We start from the raw sequence: 22145 nt of genomic DNA, 5'->3' as shown, positions 1-22145 counted from the left end.
TCAAAAAAAAAACATAGATTTTTTAGAAGTCCATCATCACACAAGTATCCAACCAAAATGTTACTTATCAAAATGTTTCTTGTATTTGTTACTTATTTATTTAAAAGTTCCCTGTATTTGCTTTTGCAGTTCGACTCTATTGCGACATTTCTGCAATCGCTGCCCTTTTGTACATTATTTTCTTTGTAATTCTTTAGGTTTATTCATGTTACTCATGAAGTAGTCTCTTTTTAATTGAATTATTCTTATCTATCAATGTATATATTGATAGGTAAATAAATTCATTAAAATAAAAGTGCAATCCCACTACACAGGATGTTTAGGATGATGTTTTTTGACGCACGTATTTTACACTGATATGGTCTTATTATCAAAACATTTACACCAATATAGTCTTAGTTGATGATATCAAAACATTGGAATGTAGGGACCTTTGGTTAAGTAGGATGGGAATGTTTGGATTGCAATTTTTTTTAGCCCTATGCTCTAACACGAGTGGAGGTGTTAAAACTTTATTAGAGAGGAAGAGACCTAATAGCGATTATTTTCAATGTGTTAGAATAATCATTCTTATTGAAGGGGAAACTGAGTAGGATTTTACCTTGAAGCAGGGTGGATGATGTGTCTAGAGTGGTGTCATATAGCTACAGTGGATATAATCCTTTCACATGCTGGAATCTGGATTCCAGTTGACCCATCGTGCTGATTTTATATAAGCATTCTCCTTCATACTGATGTAACATTGTATTTTTTAAACGATGAGAATCTGAAGAGCATATGTTGGAATAGCCTCTTTAATTTGAAAGCTATGTAATTGAGTTATTGGTACTTGGCTGTGCAATATTGGTCTTTATTAACCTAAATTTATGGAGTTGAGGCTTCATTTCCTACAGTCACCATATGTATGGATAAAGACTAGTTTGTTTGTGTTTTTATTTTATTTTATTTATTTATTTTTTATATAATATATATTGGAAGTCATAGACTCATCAAATTTTAGAGGATAGTTTTTTTTGGTGTTTCTATTGTATACTTCCTGTGTACTAAGGTTGCACCTTTTTTGTGCTTATTTAATGCATTATAAGCAGAAATTAACTGCTTATAATAAAGCTTAGGAGAATGGAGTTTCATTTTATGAGTAAACCTGAGAGCACACTAGTAGGGTTGGCAATTTTGTGATCTCAACTTTTGTCCGAACCTAGGAGTGGACTAATAAGGTTATCATTTGCCATGCCTCTTGTAAGAGGGCTGGATTGATTTGCTGAAATAACCTTTGCTTGTTGCTAGTTTTCTGTTGAGGAATTTCACCCGTCCTTTCTTACCTTACTTGGTTGTTGGTAATTTGGATGGTAACATATATTCTTTGTGAATGTTTATTCCAAATGTGATTCTTATTCTTCCATTGTCTTTGTTTTCGATATATGCTCATTGCAGGTGGAGACTATATTGGATAAGGAAAATTTTACATTGGAGGAACTTCTTGATGAGGACGAAATTATTCAAGAATGCAAAGCTCTTAATGGCCGCCTTATCAATTTGTAATGCTCTCTTCATTTTCACATTTTTCCCATATCTTTTAGTGTCAAGATGTACTGTCTGTCAATGAGTGATTGATGTCCGTACTATGTTTTCTGGTGAAAGGCTTTTAACAGGATTTTGTATGATGTGACATTATGCTTTGATAATTTGACTATAAATAATGAAGGGTTAAAATTTTATAGTGTAATAAATTGCCCTTTTGCCACCTGTTTTAATAAAAAGATTATAAAAAAAGTGACAATATTCAAAACAATTTTTTTTTTTGATAAGTGACTATAAAATACATTCATACAAGTAATGCCATTTATTTATGCATTTTGGGAGCTGTTTGTTTTTTAAGTGATCAAAAATTTTTTTTGATAGGTAATATGAGTACTATTATTGATGAAATCATAAAAAAGAAACATACAATGTGTTCATGAGGATGAACAACAGCAAAGCACAAAACAGAAAACAAAAAGAAAAACAATCAGGAAAATAAACTAAGAGAAGAGAAAAACTGTAAAAGAGAAGAACAATCTGTAAATTCCCAGAACTGAGACCAATTAAAAAGGCTACGTTGACACAAGCCTTTTAACTCAACCAAAGACTTCTCAGAATCTTCAAAGTAACGATGATTCCGTTCCATCCAAATAGTCCACATCAAACAACTTGGAATCAAATTCCAAATATCTGAATTATGTTTACCAAGCCAATGACTCCAACAAAATAATACTTCCGCCATAGAGCCTGGCTGGACCCACTGAATACCGAAAGCCTAACCCATAAAGAATGCGCTACATGACAGTGAAGAAGGAGATGGTTTGAATTCATATGGTAAAAGTAGTTGAAATTGTAGACTCTCATGGTTTGAATTCATATCTTGTCAAGTGGATGAAGATTATGGTTTTCTAAGTATGTGTTTGAATAAAATATTCTGATTTTAAACCAATTAAGGATCCAATTATTTGTTAAATTAATTGTGATAATAATTTCCTTTGTGTGAGGGACATGATTATACCTTTTGTAACAATGTTGCCATGGTCAAAATTTTCAATTAAGGCAAAGAGCCTTGTAACTTAACTGACATCTCCTAGTGTTTTTAGTAGAGCCGTCTATGGTTAAAATCTCCTCTCCCCCATTGTAACTATTGAATTATCAAAAAAAAAAAAAAAATGTCAGTTAAGGTTATTGGATGGCTGTGCCATTACATGATTAGATTTTTTTTAACAAATAGCTTATTTTTTTCCGAATGCCTTCTAAACTGACAATTATGGCATGTTAATGACAACAAAGCTTATGTAATGGCACAGCCATCCAACAACAACTTATGTAATGACACTGTCGGTTAATTTTCACAGTTCAATGAGCACTTGCTCTAGTGGCACATATTTCCCTTGTAAGAGAAAGATGGATGGTGAGGTTGTGGGTTCAAGATCAAGCTATTACATATGTAACTTACCAATAAAAAATAAATAAAGAAAAATTTTACTCAATTTTTTAGTAGAATAGTGTTAATGATGGTCAGATGTTAAATTACTTTATCAACTGAATTTTGTTTTCATCCTTTTTTTTGGCTTTATTTGATATTCTTGTACTGTGTTTTCCACAGTTTGCGAGAAAGAGCTCAAGTTGAACAGCTCATACGATTTATCGTGGAAGAAGCTCTTGAGGATGCTGAAAAGAGGCGAACTTTCAAGTAGGGTGCTTTTGTTTCCCAGATGCTCTTCTTTACCTGGATGAATCCTGTGATTGATTTTGTCAAATTATTGTTTTCACAGGTTTCCTTTTATTGCCTGTGAGATTTTTACTTGTGAAGTTGATATTATACTCAAAACACTGGTGGAGGATGAGGAGGTGAGAAACATTAATCATATAAGCCCCTTTTTCTTTGAAACTATACTTCTATTATTCTTTGAAAACTTATTTCTGTTACTGATTTCTTTTGATCATTGGTTGTTGGCAGTTGATGAACTTGTTGTTTTCCTTTTTGGAGCCAGAACAGCCCCATAGCACACTATTGGCTGGGTATTTTAGCAAGGTTGTTCTTTGTTGAACTTTTAGAATCTAGTTTATCTTCTACTTCAGTAGGATGGTCTTTTTGTAGATATAACTTTTACTACGATGCATTCTATTTTAGCCCTGTTATATCTTTAGTTTCTTTTTTGTTTCAAAGGAATTATCAATAACATATTACCTGGGTCATTTGTGCCCTAATTTCCTAATGCTAGGTTGTCATATGCCTGTTGTTGCGTAAGACAGTTCCTTTTATGCGTTATATTCAAGTAAGTGTAATGTTTCTTCTTCTTTGATGTAATTATCCTTAGATTTCATGGATTTTTTGTATATTAGCTAGCTTTTCTTTCTCTATTCTTTCATATTCTTCTTTTGTACTCTTTTGTGTTATTTAAGTACACATCCTATGTATTGGGTATTCACCTTTATTTACCTATCCAAAAAAAGAAAAGAAAAGATAAGGGTTGAATTGTTCTTTTTGTGCATTCATCCAGGCTAATCAGGATATTGTCAAGAAGCTAGTTGAGCTGATTGGAATTACATCTATCATGGAGGTTGGTTGTTGATACCGTCCATTTGTTGCTTTTGATATTAAACTCCTTGCATAAGTGTTTATTCATCTTCAGTTGCAAATATATGTTATCTGCAGTCTCTGTACATGTGTATTCTTGTGGCGTTATTGACTATTTGTGGTTTATATATTTGATTTTTATTGTTTGTATTATAAGAATTAATATTTGCACATGTTTCATAATTATCATCATCATCATCATTATCATAGTTTATTTTTTTTAGTTTGCAACTGAATTACTGAATTCACCTCCTCTTATCTTTTAAAGTTAAAACAATGATTGGCATTTTGAACTTTTGACCCCATCAGCTATTAAAAGAAGCTGTTAAAGTTTTAGTGTACTTTTGATTGACTCTGCTCAATTTGGCAGTGTAGTTTCTGAGACCTATTTCCCTGCTCAACAGGTTTTAATACGTCTGATTGGTGCTGATGAACATATGTATACAAACTATATGGAAGCAATGCAGTGGATTGAAGACACAGATGTGCTAGAGATGATAGTGGACAAGTTTAGTTCTTCAGTAAGTAATATGCATACCAAGAACCTACAGATGTGAATGGTTCTGTCTCAGTGCTTGGTTGATCTCTTTTTATTTTTTATTTTTGTAATTCAATAGTTACAATGGGGGAGGGGGGGTTTGAACCCTAGATGTCTCAATTGGAAACATCAGGAGGTGCCAACCAGTGGAGCTACAAGTCTCTTGGCACTACTTTATACATGTTACTCTGTGTTCCATTTCTTGTTCTCATTTTATTTCTTTGCACTCTGATATCTAGCTTAGACATTTTGAAAAACAAAGTAGCCTTTATCCTTCCTGAATTTAAAGACCTATCTGCAATCACAGCTCAAAGTTCCTCAGGATTATAACCATTTTCCAGCACTCATTGCCAGCACTCATATCCATCTCAGTCTTAGCCTTTCCTTTCATATCATCCCCATATGCCATACCCTTTAGCATTCTTTTCTTATTTAAGAGATTTGGTGCAACAAGGTTTATTTATTATTTGATAGTCTTTTAAGTAGGAAACTTAGTGAAATTGGATGGGTTAGATAACCTGCCTATAAACTTATGAGTGTTTATATGGTGGGCTATGGTTTGTGATGGCTACCTACCCATGATGGATGGGGTTCGCCTGTTAGCCCATGGGTGAGGAAGACGTACCAACAAGCCAGCCACATCCCAGTGATCACCTTGGCAAATCTAACATAGATCCAACCACTTTGATGCCCCACTTGCTGACAAGTCTATATTATCAGGCTCAGCAATCTGAGATGTTTTAGTTTAAGTGCTTGGAATTAGAAGAATGTGCACATGGTTTGTAGATTGATTACAGGTTAGAAAATATATGGAACAAAAGCAAGAGGGGTTGTTTCTTTAAGAAATCAAAATGCTGAAAATTTGAAAAATGTAGCTCATTAGAAGGGTTTTTGAGTATGATTTAATAGAACATTTGGTGGCTACAGTCTGGGGAATTAAGGGATTTAAATGATTAAGGAATAGAGTTCTAGACTTTAGCTAACATGATTGCAAGAAAGATGGTCTTGGAAACTGTAATTAGTGCTTTGAATGTGAAGAGGAGAGAGAGGGGGGGGGGAGAGAGAGAGAGAGAGAGAAGCCAAGCCCAAATTTTGGGGTTGGCTATGGGTCCTCAACAAATTAGTAAGGTTAGCCACATGTACGTAAGCACAATTTTGGTGAGTTGGTGTTGTATGTGCAAAGGGGCTGGGGAGACTTGAGATCATTTGTTGCTGCATCATGCTATTGCAAAGGAGTTATAAAATAAATAATAATAAATGATGTAATTGAAATATCATGATAGTTAGATATATTGTTTAGATATTTCTGAGTACTTGAAATATCTATAACTTTTATATACTATTTCTTAGGTTTGATTTGCAAAGACAAGATTTTCTATTCAGTGATGCTGTGACTGCAACATCACTTGGATTTTAAATATTCTTTGATTGAATGTAGATGCTGTACTGAAAATTCAATATAGGATATGAATATGTCATGAGTGTGTCTATCTAGGATAAAAGAGTTTTGAATGAATTGATGGAAATTTGATGTTACACGTTTATAAACCCATGTGCTCATGTATGGACACTTGAATTTGGTATGCCTCTTTTTGTAAATTTTGTTTGCTACTACCTGCTGATCCTTCATTGCACTAAAGTGCTGATGAAACTTCCTTTTAGGAACCAAAATCTGGTTTCTTAAGGTCTGTTACTGCAATCTTTGCCCACAAATATGAAGAACTGAGGCAGGATAATCTTCTTGTCAGATAGTTATTTGGTATCATGCCAGCATATACTGTGCCTTTTTTCCTGTATTGCTTGTCTCATTTATAGGATAATCTGTTTGATGAGTATGATTTATTTTTGTAAGAACTTTGTACTGATGTTAAAGAAATGTTTGTGGGACATGGTTTTTACAGGACTCTCCTGAAGTTCATGCTAATGCAGCAGAAACACTTTGTGCTATTACACGATTTGCTCCACCTGGGCTGGCTGCTAAAATCTCCAGCCCAAGGTAGGGTTTGCTTTTGTTCTCATGTTGCATGGAAATATGTATAATTCTACTCTGGCTTTTCCATTATTTATTTAAATTTGTCTTTCTGGTTGCAGTTTTATAGGAAGATTATTTCGTCATGCTTTAGAAGATGCACGACCAAAGTCCGTTCTGGTTAACTCTTTGTCTGTATGCATATCTTTGTTAGACCCTAAAAGGCTAACCTTGGGAATATATCATCATACATACAACCGCCAGATAACTCAAGGACCTCCTGTAACTGCTAATCCTGAGACAGTTGAAGGCATGCTGGAAAGCTTAGGTAAGGGTACCTCTTATATGTTGGTGTCTTTTTTCTTTTTCTTTTTTAATTATTTAACACTAACTTCCCCTACTTCCCTTATTCCTTCTCTTTGGGAATTAATCTCCTGGAAATCTTATGAGCATTTTATTTTGTTAAAATACCCATCAGCAATCAAGTATTGATCAGATTTATCCTGCAGGTGATTTACTCAAGCTTTTGGAGGTCTCATCTGCGGAGAATGAGTTGTTAACTACTTATGGAAAGTTACAGCCACCTCTTGGAAAACATCGTTTAAAGGTATTGTTCATATGAGTATTTAACATCTTTTTTGGTGTGTTAGGAGTACTGACTATTTCGTATGTTTTCTTTCCTATATAATCATGGGCCGTTTTTTATGTTTGATTGTCTTAATTTTTTTGAATTTTGTTATTAACAGATTACCTGTACACATATGGTATTGATTATATTAACAGATTACCTGTACAAATATGGTATTGATTATATTAACAGATTCTGATTTGGGATTTTTGCATTTTAGCTGGTAATCACTGAGCATAGAAATTTTTTTTTTTTTTTTTTTTTTTTTTTTTTTTTTTTTTTTTTTTTTTTCAGATTGTAGAGTTCATCTCAGTCTTAGTGACAGTTGGTAGTGAAGCTGCTGAGAAGGAATTAATTCGCCTTGGAGCTGTACAAAGAATTTTAGACTTGTTCTTTGAGTAAGTTAATTTCTTTTTAAAATTTTAAATTTTTATTTATGAAGGGTGGCAGGACTCAACTCTTATTTATTTCCTTGCTTGTGAAGGTACCCATACAATAACTTTCTGCATCATCATATAGAGAGCATTCTAGTGTCATGTTTGGAGAGTAAGAATGTTCCTCTTATTGAACATCTTCTTCATGAATGTAATCTTGTTGGGAGAATTCTTGAAGCTGAAAATAATTACAAATTGGCAGCTGATTTGAACAAGGTAGTGGTGCAGTCATCTATAAATGATTAATGTCTTCATGGCAGTACAGGCCTTAGGATTTTTGTTTTTTCTTTTACTTCTTTTAAATCTAAATATTCTGGAGATCTTGTTCCAGATGTGTAAAAAGTATTTGACACTATCTTTGTTTGATTCTTTTCTGCAGCCAACTGTCCCTTCTGAGGGTAGATTGCCACCCAGAATAGGGAATATTGGCCACTTGACACGTATATCTAACAAACTTATTCAACTGGGGAATAACAGCGCTAAGATTCAGGCATATTTGCAGGTGTAGTCCTTCATCTCCAGTAGTTGTTGTTGACATATTTATCCTACCAATATTTGTGGGGCTATGATTCAGTGTAAATGCTTTTGTTGTCTATCTAACATTTTGTTTTTTGATAAGTAATAAGTTTATTGATATCAAAAAAGGGGGAGCACCCTAGTACACAGGGAGTGTACAAGGGTCAAACAATCAAGAACAAAGATTACAAGAATCTAGGAAATCAAGAAAAGATAAAAATGATTGGTTTCTCTCTCTGTACTATCTGTTCTGCCTCTGTTTTCATGAGGTAGTTTTTGTAATATACTTCTTTATTACTTATCAAAAAAAAATAAAAATGATTGGTTCTGCAATGCAGCCAACCAATCCATTAAAGTTCTAAAGAAAAATAGCTTCAAGTCTGATATTGATCTCTCCTTATCTTCAAAGCACTTACTATTTCTCTCTCTCCAAAGACACCACGATAAGCAATGGGGAACAATCAACCATATATACCCATTTCGATGACAACCAAATCTGTCTTGCCAACATGCTAAAAGCCCCACTACAGATTGCAGCATAACCCAGCTCACTCCAAACAATCCGAACATCATAGCCCACATATCCATTGCAACCGGACAATGAAGAAAAAGATGATCAACCGATTCACCATTACACTTGCACATTTAGCACCAATCCAATATCCAAACCTTCATTTTTCGTAAATTGTCAATCGTTAAGCACTTCCCCAAAGCAGCAGTCCAAACGAAGAAAACTACTCGAGAAGGAATCTTCTGTTTCCAAATACTTTTCCAAGGAAAACAATAGCCCACTAAGAGACTATAATAATCTTTAACCAGAAAGCCCTTCTCTCTATCAAGTTTCTAGCACATCTTATCCTCACCAAACCCTTTCACTGAAGCACCATAAATGGTATCCATGAAATTGGCTAGTGCCTCTAATCCGCGAGCATGCACACCCCTAAAGAAACTTACATCCCAAAAAAGGACTCCATTATCAAGCTTCATAAGCTCAGCCACACTAACCTCCTTGTCTCGGCAAACTCTAAACAATTCAGGATAGCTAACTACAAGAGAAGTCTCACCACACCAATGGTCTTGCCAAAATTTCACCCTAGACCCATCCCCAATATCATATAGAATGTGGTGAGAAAAAGAAGGCTATCCCCGACTAATATATTTCCACAAGACAACACCATATGGACCATTAATAGGCCTAGTACACCAGCCACCCCATTCACAGCCATATTTGACCTCTATCACTTGCCTCCAAAGGGTAGCCCTCTCCATCCCAAATCTCCATAGCCACTTCCCAAGCAAAGCTTCATTAAAAAGTCTTACCTTCCTTATCCCCAAGCCCTTGAAGCAATGGGACTGCAAACAGTAGCCCATTTAACCAAATGGAATTTTGGTTCATCTCCAATGCCACCTCACAAGAAATTTCTTTGAAGTTTCTCAATTTGGTTAGCCACAACTGTAGGAATAGGAAATAGAGATAGAAAATAAGTGGGTAAATTAGATAGAGTGCTTTTAATTAAAGTGACTCTACCTCCCTTGGATAAGTAGAAACGTTTTCATCTTGTTAATCTCCGTTCTATCTTCTCCAGAGTTGGGTTCCATATTGCCTTATCCTTGAATTTAGCTCCCAAAGGAAGACCCAAATACTTCATTGGAAGTGTACCTTGCTTACAGCCAAGGACATTCAACAATAAGTCCAAATTATGCACCATACCAACAGGAACCAACTCTGATTTACCGAAATTTATCTTTAGACCAGAGACCGCCTCAAACCAAATGAGGATCATGTGGAGAAATAGAACCTGATCCAGATCAGCACCACAAAAAATCTAAGTGTCGTCCGCAAAGAGAAGATGAGACACCGCCAATGATCTTCCCTCCACACAACCCACACCAAAGCCTGACATGTGACCATCATGGACACCTTTATCCACAAAAGTCATGCTTTAAAGTGAATTTACTTTTGACAGGAAAATAGCGAGTGGACTGATTGGCACACAAATGTTCTATCCAAGCGGAATGCAGTGGAAAATGTCTTTCAGTGGGCATGTGGGTATGTTTTCTTCATTTCAAATGTTGCAACTCTTCTCACATCTGCAGCTCCCAATATTCTGATTCAAGCTTAAGTAAATGAAATTAAAGTACTTTCATATAGTTATAATTATTCCATGCATGGCCCAGACAGGCAAGGCTGATATTCTGATGAATCACTCTGCACTGGACCATGCATGGAATAACTTGAACTATATGAGAATACAACCAGTCGTATTGCAACTAGTGGAACAGCTTGTTGAAAACCACACTATGCATGTGCCAATGAGCTCTTGCTTAAATGGCAATAAATCTTCAAATAAGAGCAGGGTGGAGGGTCTTGGGTACAAAGACCCAATAGATGCTATTGTAACTTACTAATCTAAAAAAGAAAAAGTATCTATTGTGTGTTTGTGTGTCTGCGTATTGTAGTATCATTTAGCTACATATGTATGGAGCATAATTGTTATAATCAATTGTATCATATATCGTATCAAACAATGGTATGGAATCATTTGTAAAATAATTTTAAATCACTTGGGTGTATCAAAAAAGCTCTCAAATCATGTTATCCGTAAGGATGCGTTGTCACTTTCTCGTGAGTCTTTTAAATGTGAAGTGTGAATTATTTACTTTATGCATTGTAACTTGAAAATAAAATAATTTTCTAAATTTTGAGTGTGGTAATATATTTTCATGAATTGAAATTAGTTTTTGTGAAATATTACTGCATTAATGACCATAAAATAAGTTATTGATTGATTATGTCTGTAGTTTGTAATAAATGTCATTTGTACTTGTGTATCTATTATTTTTATTGTTTTCATGTACTCTACAATATATAATGCAAAATATGCTAATGATAATGTTTAAGATGATTTGGTTTGTCGCTTTGCCATTGGAACTTCAATGGTATGTCAGAGCAGCCACTGATGCTTGCAAAAGCCAATTTTTTGTTTTGTTTTTGGTGTGTTGCCACTTCTTCAGTTGGTTTTCTAGTTATTAGATTTACTTTTTGCTTTGCTCACAGTTAGAGCTTTTTGTGAGGCAATATTGCTTTTCTCTCATGAATGGCTATCAATATTTGAGAGGTATATCAGGCATGGGTTAGAGCCTTAAATAACCTACTGAACTGTAAATATTTCATGCTTTACTGTAATCTCTGAGACTTATGAGGTGAATGAAATTGGAAGTGAGCTGGTCATATCTTATAGAATAATTAGCCTTTTTTTTTTTTTAATTATTTATTTTTTAAATTTTCTCTTTCCACATTTACTTTTATATTTATCATGATTTAATCATTTTTAATAGGCGGCCAACAGCACTGCAAGATCGGAATAGGGATAGCGATGACGACGATTACCAAGATAGAGACTATGATGTTGCAGCTCTTGCAAATAACTTAAGCCAGGCTTTTCGATATGGAATTTACAGTAATGATGATATTGATGAGGTTCCTTTTAAAACTTTCACATAATAGCTCATGTAGTTTTTTTTTTCTTGGTTTTCTTTTTAGATAAGAAACATATATGTTAAGTGGAAGTATGAGAGGTACAGCAATTTCTTATAATCTCATTATCATTTAAAAGAAAGGATTTTACCATAGCGGCAAGGAATAAAACAAGTTAGCAACAAAACGGGATGTATGAGGTATAAGTCTAATAAGATGGGCATACCTCAAGACCAATTTTATGGCTATATATTAGCTTTTGGGCTAGGATCCTGAGGAAAAGATTCAGTAGAGATTTGTGAAATTAAAGTTTATGTATATAGAGTGACGAATGATTCTGCAAAATCATGTGAACCATGGTCTCTACAAAAAATCTAGAGATAAACAAGTAGTAAGCATAAACTAAAATAAAAAAAATAAAAAATGTGGCTATCATCCCAAAAGACCAGCTAAGCATCAGTGGCTTGGTCAGTCTTTACCTGTTTACCTAATATCACAGTGTGTTGTGTTTTCTTCCCCTGAGCTTTTATTGAACAACAACTTAAGATTTTAATAATTTTGTATGTTACTCTTGGTAATAAGAATTTAACCCAACAAAGCGTAATCAAACTTTCTGTTTACTTTTATTTCTTAAACAATCATTGGAAGGCCAGTGTCCACACTAAATGCAATTTCAAGTACTCACTTTAACTTATGGTGTGTTTGGATAGCAGGATTTGTGGATTTGGATTTGAGTGATTAAAATCCAAATACCTTGTTTGGATAGCTTTAAAATATCAAGGATTTGGATTGGACCATATCTACCAGGGATTTTAGACTTTAAAATCGTTGGATTTGAAATAACATCTAAAATCAAGGCATTTCAAATCTATTGATTTAAAATCCAAATTCAAGTTTCCAAACGCAACCTTAGTGTATTTTAATTCAGTCCTACTGTCATACTATTATCATGTGTACATTGCTATGTCCAGTTACAGTTCATTTGGTTGATAATTGTTCATTTACTTATTTGACTTCTTGTTCATACTTTTCAGGCTCATGGCTCACTCGAACGAGATGACGAGGTATGAGATATATTAGAAACTGAACTGTTTTTAGTTAGAAAAATATAAGTATATAACATGTTGGTTTTGTATGTTGAGTGCTATGTTTTATCATTAGCCTAGTGCCTCATTTGGAAATGATCTTAGGTCTGTACAAGGGATCATCTTTTGGCAGCCTATGAATATCTTTTGCTACTCACATTTTCAGTCAGGAAGGTTGATGTAGTCATCGGAACTGTACATTAAGAGACACATTTTAGCTTTAACTTAAATTTAATATAGGAAGAATATGTTTTTAGTTTCTATGAATTGCCAAGTACTTCCAGAAGAGGCCACTGTCTTTCATTTTTGTCTGATTAACTGAATTTAAGTAGTTCATACTTCCTCTTTGGGGATTGACTAGGACATTATTCATTATAAGTTATTTGCTTAACCCTTCTCCTGGGGAGCTATATACAGTTTTTTTTTTTGGGGGGGGGGGGGGGCTGTGGGAGGGGGAGGGATTAAATGAATAGGAGTATACTCAATTTATATGTTCTTTATTTAAGTTGGAAATCGTACAATTTGATCTTAACTGAATTGGTCTTTTGGGATGAACGCAACAATGTTGGCTTGAATGTGTTGTGCAAAAATTAAATGGGAAATGCAACGTTCACAACATTTCCACCTCAAATCCTAGGTGGCAGGTTGTTAATTGCTGTTATTTTTTGATAAGTAATATTAAAACTTCTATTAATAAAATAAAACAGCCCAAGTACACAGGTTGTTACTTGCTGTTATTGGAGGGCAAGAAAGTAAATTGGGTCATATTATCTGCATTTGTGTCATGGTGAGCCATACATGAGTCATGTTTCTCAAGTCACATGGACAAGAACTTAGATAGGTTAAAGAATTATGTTAAAGCTTGAGTTAGATTACTTAGGTTGCAGTTTCAATATGTATTAATGTTAGCATCTCATCCCCGTAAGTGGTGTTTCTTTAACTGAGTTATCAGAGCAGTCAAATGTTTTACCCCTTTTTTTTCATTTCCGAAGTGATTTTTAATATTGATTTTTAGTTTTGAGAAAGAAAATACAAGAAACTTGGTGCATGGTTTTGACTGATTAAGATCTCACTCACGCTGCATATCATATGTAGCTACTGTTCTATTTCTTGGTAGCAGGCTGTTTTTGTGGGAAACAGAAGTTTTGTGAATAATAGAAGTTTCTTACCTGGATATTCTTGGCAGGATGTTTACTTTGATGATGAATCTGCTGAAGTTGTCTTATCTTCTCTACGACTGGGAGATGACCAGGAAAGGTACACTTCAATTCTTTATTAGAACTCAGTTTGTTTTGTCGGCTGCGAAGCTGGAAGTTGTCTTTCATCTTTGCTTTCTGTTTTGTTGGATTTTTTTTTTTTTATATTGCGTGTATATGTATCTTGAGAGATGGGGGCAGTGGGTGATAGGTGACAATTTATGCATGTAGGTTAGTATTGTTAGAAGCTCAAGGTGCAGTTAAGCATAAGAAAAAAGAATTGACTTGCGTGAAGTGAAATAGACCATAACAGCGAAGTGAGTATTACAAATCAATGGTCAATCTTAATTGGTTGCTGAGTGAATGATTATTTTTAATTAATAAATCTCATATACTATTAAAAAGTGGCCTTACTACGTAGTACCTTAAGAAAGAGCATGTGCCTAATGTTTGCATGTGCCTTTTGTTGAATTTGATAATGGTCTTAACAGTCCAAGTACAGAGAAGAATGGTTGGCCTTTCGAAAACTAATGTGTTAAACTGTTGATCAGGATGGTAGGGGTGCAGTGTGAATTTCAGCTTGTACCTCAATTGGCAGGGGAGCTATTTTAGAATTTTCTGGAATATTTTGAACCTTAGTACTGGCTAACTTGTGATTTTGGCTTATATGCACATTGAAGATTTAGCAGGTTAATTCTCTTTGGTGGGGCCTGTAGTATAACCTGCTAAATGATATGTTGGGAATTGAGTAGTGTTTTTACTATGCTTTCATTATTTATATTTTATTCATCTAAACAATGCTGTCTTGGTTCAAACCCTCTGTCCGTATTCTATTTATAGAAACTGCTAAATGATTTGTTGCATTTCTTGGGGTGTGTGCAGTGGCTCACTCTTTACAAATTCCAACTGGTTTGCTTTTGAGGATGACAGAGTTGCCAATGAACGCTCAACTGGCTCACACGCATCCCCATCACCCAACACTGAGGAGACGTGTGTAATTAATGGTGGCAGTGATGATAATGTTATTGTTGGTGAAGATGACGACTTGGTAGACACTGCAACATCTTCTCCAGAAGCAGGGACAAAGTCAGAAGACACTACACATCTTGATAACTCAAGAGAAACGGGACACACTGAAACTGATAAACCTCCTGAATGGGTTGAATGGAGGGAGACTACGGATTCCAGTGACCCAACTGATGTTCTACCCAATGGTGAGATTCAAGTTGGATTAGAACTTAGCGAGGCAGATGCAGCTGAAGCTTCATCTTCCACTGATGGATTGGAAAAGAATGATGAAACCGCTGCAGGACATTTGCCTGAATCAGCAGATGCAAACCCAAGTCCTGCTCCTTCTGAGCAGTCGGAATCAGCTAATGAGAATTCAAGTTTAGACCCAACCAATTCTGATGATGTGGCGGTGGCTGAAGGAGCAGAAGGCAAATCTATGGCAGAAGAAGAAAAAAAGGAAGTTGATGAGAAATCGGGTTTAGGCCCCACTGATTCGGATGATGTGGTTGCAGCCGAAGGAATGGAAGTCACTTCGAAGGAAGAAGAAGAAAAAAAGGATGTTGATGAGAAATCGGGTTTAGGCCCCACTGAATCGGATGATGTGGTTGCAGCCGAAGGAATGGAAGTCACTTCTAAGGCAGAAGAAGAAAAAAAGGATGTTGATGAGAAATCGGGTTTAGGCCCCACTGATTCTGATGATGCGGTTGCAGCTCAAGCAATGGAAGGCACTTCTACAGCAGAAGAAGAAAAAAAGGATGTTGATGAGAAATCAAGTTTAGGCCCAACCAATTCTGATGATGTGGTTGTGGCTGAAGGAATAGAAGGCACTCCTAAGGCAGAAGAAGACAAAAAGGATGATAACGAGAAATCAAGTTTAGGCCCAACTGATTCTGATGATGTGGTGGTGGCTGAAGAAAAGGAAGGCACTCCTGAGGGAGAAGAAGAGAAGAAGGATGTTAAGGAAGCCGGCAACTAATGTAAATTTGCAAGAACCAGTTTTATTGGGCTAACTCATACATTGCAACATTGAGCAGGTCGGAAGATGGATTCTGGAGGTTGGATAGGCGACTGTTACTTTAAGAGCCTTCTGTACATCATCAATGGGGGCAGTGTTTGTTATATAGCGCTGATGATTCTTTACCCCCATCCATGAAAGTTGCTCTCTGATTTAGGAAAAACAGAAAGAGCAGGTTCTGATTTTCAAACTTTTCTACCAAAAAATTCAATGTTTCATAAATCAAGTACCTTTGTTAGGTGATACAGAGACTGAATTGTCACGTGTTGCCACAAGAATCTGTCTATATTGTACGATTGTCCTTCCTCCAAGAATATCAAGTGTTTATTATTAGAAATTAATTCCACATGAATGTCTTGATTATCGAACTGTACGAAACAATGGCTTCCTAATAAAATTCTGGATTTCAGTCCAGTTAAGGGTCCGCTATAGTTTTTGGTTTCCTCGAAGTTGTAATATAAAGATGTTTTGCGTAATTAGCAAATTATTTAAGACCCTCCTGCCTAGGTTTGTGGCCTATGAGCATGGTTCACGAAATGTGGCACATAATAATGACTTGTTCTTCCCGTGACAGATTTTTCTTAATTTTTTGACTTCCCAAGAGCTCAGGATTTCACTGAAATTGGCTGATATCTCTTCCTTTTATTTATTTGTTTATTTTGGTTCCTGGGTTTTATTCGGGAAAAACATATATTCTTTGGGGAATTAATTAATGGTTTAGCAACCAACATCCAATCTCGTGAGGTCCTGTTGTGGAAGACTTATGTCATCAACTTGCATTATATCCAAAAGTGAACAAGTCCTGTTAACACATGAGACAAATATTTTACCCTTGCCCTCTTGCGGATTGATCATTATCTTGCATTATATTCACACGTGATCAAGACTCAATTCACTCACGAAATATAGGTACCCTTGCCCTTCACCGATTGATTGATCCGTTAACTACCACCAAAATGAAAGTTGCACAAAGTAACAAATACAAGCTGAAATACAGGACAATACAACTTGCCAAAATAACAATATTACAAGCTGCTGGATCATTGGTGCACAACCCTTATCGATAAAATCTCGTAAATCAACTGCAGTATCTAAATCGGCTTTCAGGATCCAAGCCTCCATGTAAAACAGAAAATGGGATCTTTAGGATTCAGTTCTTGATATTTCTACAAACTCCCTTTCTATACCAAATATCATCCCATATCAATTTGAGAGGCTTCTTCCTCTGTCAAGAGTCTTCCATTGTGGAAAAAAATCCTATCAAATAGACATGCATATAACACATGATGCCATATTCTTAAAGTAAGAGAATACTCAAAGAATACATATTTTTGACTCTCAATTAGACAATTAAACGAATAGAAAATCTCCAGTGTAACTCCATTTTGCTAGAGTTGAGAGCCTATCCTTCAGTGCCAACCAATAAATAAATAAATGAGTGCTTAGTAATGACTGTTGAAAACCATATGAGCTTTCACCATTTAATTGTCACAGGCTCAAAGCCTTACTCTTTATTTCATTCTGTGATAAGTGGCAAAGAAACCTCCCTGATTTGGATGGAATCTCATACGCCTTATCTTCCTGATCATATTTAACTTGGTAAGATTATATTGGAAGTCCACCAGATCATCCAATGTAGCAGGTATCCTTTATCTTTGCCCGTCTCAAATGAAAATTGAAATTTTAATAGTGGTAGAACTTCTTGAACCATGCATTTATCACTCTGAATCCATTTTTATGAAGTACAGCACCATTGGATGCTTGTTATCATGCCAAAGAAGGATTCTATCTCTCCTCCCCACCCAAAATTTGATTAGAGGTCTAGCTATTTCTCTTACTCGTTGCATTTTCCCCCTCCCCATGAACTGGCTAAGGAATTTTGACCTTCCAAAAGATTTTTCCTCTTAATAATTACCTATATGTCCAAGCAACCCATATAGAGCTAGACTGAGAAAATAGGTTTCGTACAGGCTTGAGAATAGCAGCTTTATTCCATAATTTCCATTCTTTGATTCTTTTCATGTCTAAACCTTCCTTCATATTGGATAGACAAAGTTCTTCCAAGCCATGTTTGCTCGAGTGGGAGAACCTTGCTTACCACTTCATAGAAAGTAGTTAAACCTTTATTCAGTAGCCATTATGATCTTCATTGGTAAGATAAAAATGTTGGTCCAATACATTTAGATTTCATAAAGCACAAATTGCAGCATTGAAGCTTCCCTGTAAAAGAGAGTTTCTTTTTCCTCTCCTATTTAGGATGTTATCCAAACTGTAATCTTTTCAACTAGCCTACAATCTTAAGCTTTGAGTTTAGCTGAGATTAGAGGCAATACAAGGTATTACTAACAACCTACCCTCCTTGAATGCAAGATAAAGTGACTCTAAATTTTTGGTTTCTTGTGACATCCTAGCAAAGAACACTGCATTCTTCACGAACAAATTTCAAGTGAGATTTAATCTTTCACGCCCCAGTATGAAACTTAAAGCTCTTTACTTTCACAGCAACTTTCATTAACATTCTTGTAAATACTTTCTTGAATTCAACAAACAAATAAGAATATAAAGAATATCCTTGTATTATTCCTTTTTTCCCCTTTGAAATACCCCACTAAACTTCCATGTATTGCAAGAGAACCTAGGAGAAGTGATGCATTCACTCGTCCACACTACAAATATTTTAGGAAAGCCAATGATAGTGGCACAATTCAGAAAAAAGCTACTGTTTTACAAAATCATATGCCTTCATTGTATCTAGGATCAGGGTGCATCTAGCAAGGCCAAGGATCCTGTGATAATTGATCACCAGCTCTTGAGCAAGGAGTAAATTTTCAGTAATGCCCCTTGCTGTTATAAAAGCTGTATAGGTTAGGCTTATGAGATCAGTCAAGCACTTATCCAACCATTTGGCTAAGATGTTTGTAATTAAATTTTAGATTATGTTGAAACAAGAAATTGCTCTGAAGTACTCATTTTCTTAGGGGCTACAAACTTATAAACCAATATGATACTGGTGGCATCAACTTTCCCAAATAGCCTGCCCGTAGTGAAAAAGGGTTTTAACTGCTTCAATAGCTTCTTAATGAAGCACATACCATGCTTTTTAAACAAATGGGATGAATAGCCATTAGGAGTCTTGTCCCCTTTCAATGAAAGATAGTCTCCTTGCTTTCTATACCAATCACACCTTTTTGTAGAAAATTCATTTTCTCAGCTACTATAGTAAACTATATTGTTTGATCTAGGCCAGCTTGAGTGATGATTTGATTCTAAATACAACTCCCTAACAACCTTTGGTCGAACTCAATAACCATATCTTTTATCTGCTATCCATCAACAGTTTTCACTCCTTGATCATTATATAAGCATCTGAATATACTTTTCGCATTTCTCATCTTAACTAGTTCCCTTTTCATTTTTTCTTTCTTTTTGTTTCTTTTCTTTTGGGATAAAGGGTCTTGACTAGTTTATAGAAACCAATCAAACTCTGGTTTTAAACTTCAGTCACTGATTCTTGAACCTATGTTGTGAAAATAGCTTCCATAGCTCTTCTTATAGATGAGTTAGCATCATTTTTTTTATTCTCCTCCATTACGTATATAATCTATACTCGAAACAAAAATATTTTATTTTTGTGTTGCTTCCAATCCCTCCCTTGCCTATTGAACCCCTCAAGAAAGATTACCAAAATTCCCTATGTTAAACTTTTTCAAAGTTAGTTTGAATCTATCCAGGTTTTTATACAATCTGAACGTTGCTGGTTCCTTCTATTTGGAGTAATCCTTTTTCTTTTTTTTCCACCTCTTTTACTTTCATTCTCAACCCTTTGCTTTAGGAAAAGATTTTAGGAAATATTAAGTACAATTCCTTAGATGTTGTATATTTTCCAAGGAGAATTAAATTCAATGCAACTATGTTTTGATTTTAATGAAAGAACTTAATGTACTACACTTACTAAAGTGTACTCTATACTAAGTTTTACCCTTCTTTATATATTCAGCCATAATAGATAAGAAAGTAGTACCACAAAGACAGCTTGAATCAAGTTTTTATAATGTCTGCAGACATTTTTATCATATAGACATTAAAAATAAATATACAAGAAAAAAGAAAGAAAATAAATTAAGTTTTCATATTTGGAAAGAGTTGGACTTTGGTATTGCAACTCAACTTTTCCAATTGAATTCAACCATGTTGAAAGCTGTATACACAAGGAAATGCATTCAGTACCTAGTTTTTGCCAATCTAGAAATGCCAACTCTTCTTTATTTTTTTGGGTCAAATAATTATTAATCATACCATTTGCTTCTTGGAATGCAATTTCGATAATAATTTGTGATTAATCATTGGTTGTTTGGCATGGTGGTGTTGAAGGACAAGTCGGCAAAGTGGTGCTATCTGAATCCCAAATTGAATCCTCAGGCTCAGGCGTTGGAGAAGCAGGGCCTGTATATTCAACAATGGGATAGTTGTATTCACCAGAAGGATCCACACCATCCTTGCTCTCAGCATCTGCACTCTCTTGCAGCTGCGGTGCATGTTCAAGCTCTATCTCCACTTCACCCATTGTAGGACGATCCACTCCCTTAGTTCAAATACAAGAAGTGGCAATGTCCAAGTATATCTTCAAACACTCTGGAGCTATCTTCCCTATCAGATACAGATCAATCATCTCATTAATGTTTCCTTCTTGTATGCGCTTTCTGGCCCAATCAACCACATAGGATGCTTTTCTGCAACAGAGTAGTTGCAGAAGTACCACACCAAAAGAATAGACGTCAGATTTTTCAGTCAGCACCCCACTCACAAGGAACTCGGCATCCAAGTGTTGTACCATAGTACCGTGAATCAAAGAAGTCGTATCTTCCCCCGGGTATACAAAACGAACTGTTGACAAATTCGGGGGACACATTTTTGAGGACATGAAATCTGACAACTTGGCCTCCCATTTCTTGTCCAACAGAATGTTGTCTAGCTTCACGTCATGGTGGATGATAGTATGCTTTACCCCAGTGTGAAGGTAGTGTAGTACACTCGCCACTTCAAACGTTACTTTAGTTAATCATCTTTCAGATACACCAAGCAATCACCAATGCTTTGATTACACTCTATACAGCACTTACTGCTATGGACACAAGTAAAATTATTCAGTTAAGAAGTGATCATTAAGATCAGCACTTCTGGCATTCTAGAGCCTTCTTTTTGCATGGAAGATCTTCATTCTTTTCCAGGCTTTATTCAGTGAAATTTGAGTCTGCATGTGTTATCAAACTCTTTCTTTGTGATCTTCTGTTTTAGAGAACTGAAACTATGGGTGGTTCCATTTTCTTTTTTCTCGAATCCAAATCGTTTGAATTTTCTGTGGAAGAGGGTGGTTCTTTCTTCTTGTTACGCATTTTTGAAAGATATAAGGATTCTCTCCGATCGGTTTTCATGGGAAAAGAGAGTGCCTTACGGTTGCTTACGTATATTGAGGATCACTTGTCAAATTCCCGTCCTGATAACTTTGCTAGAACCTTCAGGGATGGTAATAAGGTTTTGATTCTGCAAATGGGATTCAATGCACATGGAAGCTTTCTTATGATCTCTGAGCTTCTTCATGGTCGTCGGAAGGGCCTCATCATTGTACCAGAAGGGAAGCTGGGTAGTGGGTGGAGAGGTTTTGGCTTTCATCTTCGCAAGGCCATTGCTCCTGTCTCTCCTGGCGTCAAATCACCATCTCATTCTGCCCTGTTTCCGTCAATGCAAAAGTTCAGAAATCATAAGTCTTTTCTGGCGGCAGCGGTGGAAGGTGACCGGAAATCCTATGGTGGTAGTAGAACAGGAAAGCTTGCAATGCCCATTCAAAATTCTATCACATCAGATCTAGCTCCCAAGTCTAGATTGAGCAGTCAGAAGTCTCAGAGCCTGGATTTGCGCGATAGGGGTGCTGGGCAGGTAAGCACGGTTCCTGAGGCTGAAGTCACGCTGGAACTTCAGGATGACGCTCTTAAAATTGCTGACTCTCCTCTCTCGCTAGAAGTTTCTTTTCATTTGGTACGTGGGCTGAATGGCAAGTGGGACATTACGAGTTCAAACATTAAGGAAGTGGGCTGTTCTGGTGTTGGGCCCTTGAAAGATGGCATTAAGCCCAATTCTCTTCCTAAAGCCCCCCTACTTAACCCAACTCTGGT

General features: G+C 35.8%; 2 protein-coding genes across 2 annotated transcripts; one reads left to right on the top strand and one right to left on the bottom strand.

Moving 5' to 3' along the window:
- Nucleotides 1–1362: 1362 nt before the first annotated feature.
- Nucleotides 1363–16399, top strand: LOC115973309 (serine/threonine-protein phosphatase 6 regulatory subunit 3-like; the record flags this gene model as incomplete). The annotated part of the gene is made up of 18 exons (XM_031093563.1): nucleotides 1363–1538; nucleotides 3131–3217; nucleotides 3300–3375; nucleotides 3485–3559; nucleotides 3750–3803; nucleotides 4029–4088; nucleotides 4510–4626; nucleotides 6545–6639; nucleotides 6735–6940; nucleotides 7122–7219; nucleotides 7535–7638; nucleotides 7725–7890; nucleotides 8054–8176; nucleotides 10158–10240; nucleotides 11530–11671; nucleotides 12703–12732; nucleotides 13940–14010; nucleotides 14832–16399. Coding segments are annotated over 18 exons (2868 nt in total), but the record flags the coding sequence as incomplete, so codon positions are not given.
- Nucleotides 16400–20563: 4164 nt separating this feature from the next.
- LOC115973308 (receptor-like protein kinase ANXUR2) lies at nucleotides 20564–20884 on the bottom strand. Its single transcript, XM_031093562.1, has one exon. The coding sequence runs from the start codon at nucleotides 20882–20884 to the stop codon at nucleotides 20564–20566; it is 321 nt and encodes a 106-aa protein (XP_030949422.1).
- Between the last annotated feature and the right edge of the window lie 1261 nt (nucleotides 20885–22145).

Source organism: Quercus lobata, unplaced genomic scaffold, assembly GCF_001633185.2.
Source record: "Quercus lobata isolate SW786 unplaced genomic scaffold, ValleyOak3.0 Primary Assembly Scq3eQI_1903, whole genome shotgun sequence".
NCBI lineage: Eukaryota > Viridiplantae > Streptophyta > Magnoliopsida > Fagales > Fagaceae > Quercus > Quercus lobata.
The sequence above is the reverse complement of the archived record's forward strand: the minus strand, read 5'-3'. Positions and strand labels throughout refer to the sequence as shown.

What these genes read in the sequence shown, in the direction of transcription:
- LOC115973308 (XM_031093562.1), bottom strand. Translation starts at nt 20,884, where the DNA reads ATGTGTCCCCCGAATTTGTCAACAGTTCGTTTTGTATACCCGGGGGAA.